The following is a 4,894-nucleotide window of genomic DNA, read 5'->3' as shown; positions in this document are numbered from 1 at the left end:
CATGCGCACAAATTAAAGAACAGGTTTGACAAGTCGAAACTGGACTGGCTCATCCATTTCTTTGGATGAGCGGCAAATCAAAGAAAGTCGAGCCGGTTGGTAGAGTCTACATTCCTCTTCCCGACTTAGCTAGGAAGATCGAAAGAGACTCTGCTCGCAGAGTACATGCCGTTTGCCGAAAACACAATGCTTAATCTCTTTATTGACCCTTTGAATCCCAGCAGTGTCAGGTCGACAGGTATTGAGAATGAAGACTGTCATCAAAGGTATAGGGCGATATGACGTTGATATAACACCTGGTTCTTGTAACTTGCCAAAAAGGAAATCTGTGGTATTAGTTAGGAGAATTAACTTTTGGATCTGGGCAGTGAAAGGTCCAAGACATCTTTGGCGCGGGTAGTCGTATTTTAGGTTTTTCTCGAGTCCCAAGACGACTAGCGCAAGGCTTGAGAGAACGTGTTGAAATTGCTCTCCAAAGTGTTGCTTTTCCAAATGTTTAATTTCATTCGCGAGACTGTGAAAAATTCCTTTGCAATGATGGAATATTTCCAGATCCGCAAATGAGTTGAGTTTGCTTGCCAACGCCTCTTCTGGGATTGGCACTGATAACCACAGATCACAATCTTTTTGTTGCTCTGGTTCGAGAGGCGGGGGAAAAACAAGGATTGAAGAAACTTGAAGAAAATATTTCGCGTCTTTTCTTAGTGGTCGCAAGCCGTGAGGCCAGCCATGAGGTCAGCCATGGGAGTATATTGCAGCGTTGCAATGCAGAAGTTAAACTGTATTGTACAAAAGTGCGCTCCTCAGTCAACCAACTTTGATTTATTTTATTTACAACAAATCATTTCGCTTTGATTGCTGCGTTAAAAATTAGTCGTTGCGGTAAAGAAGGTGGAATTTTATAATTCATCTATAATCCAACTGAACTTGTTGAAAAGGGTGTTGATAATGGTTACAAACCAAGAAAGAAAGTCAGACATTAAAGGATAAAGACTTAATAGTCTCGCAAAGAAATAACGCGCAATTACCACGTAAAAAATATAAGTTCATCTTGACGTCCGTAATGAACATCAAACACGTTAGATTGGAAGCTAAAGTAAGAATTTCGCTCTTAAGGATGAAATAACATCCCCATGATGAGGTTAGCTCTTGGAAGTCTTAATACAAATTTTAAAAGACGTTTTCGGTATGTACCGAGAGGAATTGAAATAAGCTATGCCACAGTCACATCCGGGTTCTTAAAAATCGGTCACCATGGCAACTACATCCAGGTCTTTTAATTCCTTATCTTCCTCCATGTCGTCCTCCTCACAAATATCAGGACCAGGCTTTTGCACTTGCGCAAATGCTGCTAAGGCGGGGGCAAAGGTTTTGAATAACGTTTTATTTAAGAAAGACGAGCGTTTTCCGCGCTTATTTGGATTTTGGGTTTTCACTCCTGGAAGATTGTTCTCCGTTTCCGTTGGCATTGTAATAACGACGGACTTTCGAGTAGTTTTTGTCTCTTTAGAAGTTGATGGATCCTGTTTGATTGGAATGATCGAACGAATGCTGTGGCTGTGGCTGTGGCTGTGGCTGTGACTTTGTGGCAGAGATTGACGCTTGGTTTCGGGACCATCGCTTTTCGTGGCGGCTGAACTTGATTTGCCCTTGGCATGCTCAAATGCCCGCCTGAAGAAAAATGGCAAAAGATGAACGGGTTTCCAGTGAGTGACGTTAGTTTGTCCAGTGGCAAGAGACAGTGAAAAGCAATTGAGCCAATCAAGACAGACAGTTAACAGCAACCGGCACCAAGCGGATGGGAGCGTTTACGAAAAGGTGACAGCTGCCTTTTGATTCTGGCGGGATATTTTAAGGAAAAAATACGTTTTTCTTCCTATTTCGAACCTCGCTCGTTGCAAGAGTGGTGTCCGATTTTTTTTTTTTATCCCATTAATTTAAGTCCGTTGTTCAAGGAAAACCGCCAGCCACTCAGTCACAAAGCATTTTATTATAATTACTGTCAACACTCAATAGGCCATTTCCGAGTTAATGTCCGCCTCCTCTTCAAAGCGAGTCCAAGTGCGAAGTTTTTATGATGGTAATTAGTTCTACTTTACATATGAATCAAAACTAATTTTCATAAGAAAAACTTCGCACTTAGACTCGCTTTGAAGAGGAGGCAGACATGAACTCGGAAATGGCCAATTGCAAATCACAGTTAAGCTACGTGAGGAAATGAAACGGTAAAATCGGAGTCCTGGGCTGGTGTCGAACCTACGACCTCCGTAACAGCGGTCGTATAAACTACCCAATCCTAGATTAAAAATTAACCAAGGAGTTTATTTCTCAACTTCCAAATGCTGTTCAACGCTGATATTCGTCAAAACTTTATATTAGAAGAAGTCAATCGTGAAAAACAAAAATAAGCAAAAGAAACTTTCACCAAAAAGTAGAAAACATGAAACAAAAGTTTACGCTAATCCAGGATTAAGTTAATCGGCCTTTGAACAACCGGGTTCAGAAGTTCTTGATGCTCAATGGTTAAGGGAGGCGGGGGTGGCTCTTAACTACCAAACCGTTGCTATGAACCGCTTCAAATAGTCATTTCTCAAATTCCTTCAACTCTACAGTTATCCTTTTTTGCCATGTGTGTTCTATTTAACATTGCTTTTTATGGTTCTACTCATAACCGTATTTGGTAAATCACGTGACCAAAACAGAATATGTAGCATGGATTTTAAGAGAAATTATTTCTCAAAAAGAAAAATGACGTCACAACGTCCTCTTTTGATGCACTTTTTAAAATATCAGTTCCATTTTTTGTTCAAATAGAAATTCCATGTTACAGTTTACGAAAAATGATGGGACGGTTCCCATGCGGTGAAATAATCGCCAGTTCCTTTCGCTTCCTAAGAGCTTTTGCCTGTTTTTCACTAAAACGAGCTGCAGAGGACTGGGACTAGTTGCGCATGCGCCTTCTGATTGAAGCGATATCAGAGTTACTTCATAGAACCACCCATGCAACCTTTTTTGTCGGGCTCTTGAATAAAAAGCTTTCTTAGGAACCATTGTCTTTCTGTAGTTAAGTACCACCTGCCCACCTCCCTTAAGCTTGGTTTCCATATGAGCTACAACGGTCTGCCACACAGTCGTAATGGTCAGGAAAGTGGAACTAGATACACCTTTCCCGACCATTACGACCGTGTCGCAGACCAATCGCAGACCGTTTCAGATCATACGGAAACCAGGCTTTGAAGCATCCAATCGGTGTTAGTTTCGAATTCTTCCTATGACTCTGCTTTCTTAGTTTCTTTTTCGCCCGTTGCTAAGCAGCTTGTCTATTATTATTCTCACGGGCATAATACACCTTTAGAGCGGTTTTCAAATGAGTGTCGTAAAACCAAAACCAAAGTAATTACTTTGGCCAATCAAAAAGGACGGAGACAATCCGGTAAACCAATCAAAACTCGAAGTAATTACACGTAGCCGACACAAAGCGCGGGAAAATGTGCACGCGCGAGCCATGATTAGTTTTGGTTTCACTTCTGATTGGTTGAAGAATTGGCGCGAGAACTTTGAACCAATCACTGAGTGAAGTAATTATAAACCAAAGAAATTCGCTAATTACTTTCGACACTCAATTGAAAACCACTCTAAGCATCAATAGTTGCATCAGTTAACTATGTTTATGCGATACTTCATAACCTCCCCTGGGTTTGAAGTCTCCATTGGCGATCACTGAATGACTACAGTCTCCAAAATCGTCTCTTTTCATATGAAAATCTGTGATACAGGTTTAAGATTTTAACCACCCACCTTTCTGACATGATCCTCTCATAGTTCAAGGGCTCTGATAGGTTTGGCTGTAAACCAATCCGTGAGAGTCTCTCTTTTGCGACCTCTTCCAGCATAATCCTCATGTCCGGATACTCCGAAAGTACTTCGTGAAAATGAGGCGAACTCAACGAGTACAGGTTACAAATAGTCGCTGCTCGGACCGAGGCTACTCTGCGCGCCTCCTCTGTTAAGAGGCAAATTTCTGGAGACAAGATAAGAAGTATAAGAAATCTGAGAAATCTACTTTTTGGGGGGCTGTGGTCAAAATTGCTTTCTTAAAAGATGTTTGGAGCAAACGAAAATATCCAACGAGGAGAGACTGGAAATAGATTATTTTTTCAATGAATGCAAGCAAGTGGAATTTCGAAGCCCGGAAATGTGATAGCTTGAGGAAGTGAGCAAAAATTTACGGTTTTTTCCGTAAACCAAGTGTTCTCGGAAGCATTCAGGGCCTTTTTTTGCATTGTTGAGAACATGTTAACAGTCCGGGTTTCTTTTAATAGGAGATTTTCTAGTCCGATCATTGATAACTCGGCACCCCATTTCTTTCCCCTTGCTGTGCAAAACAGCAATGTGTAAAAAATTCAAATTTTTGACCGTTGTCATCCACAACAAGTGGGAGTTAAAATTAGCACGCCTCGAAATATTTCATAGGCCATTTTACGGATACGATGGCCATTTTGAAATCTATTGTTTCAAATAGCTATTATGAGATTCTAAGTGGGCAATTAGTATGCATTTGCCCCCTTAGAATCCCATAATAGCTATTTGAAACAATGGATTTCAAAATGGCCGCTGTATCCGTAAAATGGCCTATGAAACGAAAAAAGATCAATATTTCCACTTTGAGCAGCTCAGAGCGAAGATTCCCTAAAGTGAAAATATAACTTGGACTCAAAACGCCACATCATACACTAGAGGCATTAACAATAACAGAAATTGAAGTTTTTTTGTACCTCCAAAATGAGATCCATCGCCGAGACTTGTCGCCAACTCCCCATCTTTTGTGAGCACATCGACAATTCCTTTTTGAATAAAGTACATCTTATCACCTTTGCGACCAGTCTCGCAAATG

At 40.8% G+C, this 4,894-nt stretch overlaps 1 protein-coding gene across 1 annotated transcript in view; it reads right to left on the bottom strand.

Moving 5' to 3' along the window:
* Positions 1-1,238: 1,238 nt before the first annotated feature.
* Positions 1,239-4,894, bottom strand: part of LOC137968238 (potassium/sodium hyperpolarization-activated cyclic nucleotide-gated channel 2-like) — a 12,343-nt gene continuing 8,687 nt past the window's right edge. The window contains 5 exon segments of the mRNA XM_068814851.1: positions 1,239-1,671; positions 3,008-3,120; positions 3,799-3,828; positions 3,831-4,021; positions 4,776-4,894. The exon segment at positions 4,776-4,894 is cut by the window's right edge and continues 125 nt beyond it. Of these exon segments, the coding sequence (XP_068670952.1) occupies positions 1,239-1,671; positions 3,008-3,120; positions 3,799-3,828; positions 3,831-4,021; positions 4,776-4,894 (886 nt within the window).

The sequence above is a fragment of the Montipora foliosa genome, chromosome 8 (assembly GCF_036669935.1).
Source record: "Montipora foliosa isolate CH-2021 chromosome 8, ASM3666993v2, whole genome shotgun sequence".
Taxonomy (NCBI): Eukaryota; Metazoa; Cnidaria; class Anthozoa; order Scleractinia; family Acroporidae; genus Montipora; species Montipora foliosa.
The sequence above is the reverse complement of the archived record's forward strand: the minus strand, read 5'-3'. Positions and strand labels throughout refer to the sequence as shown.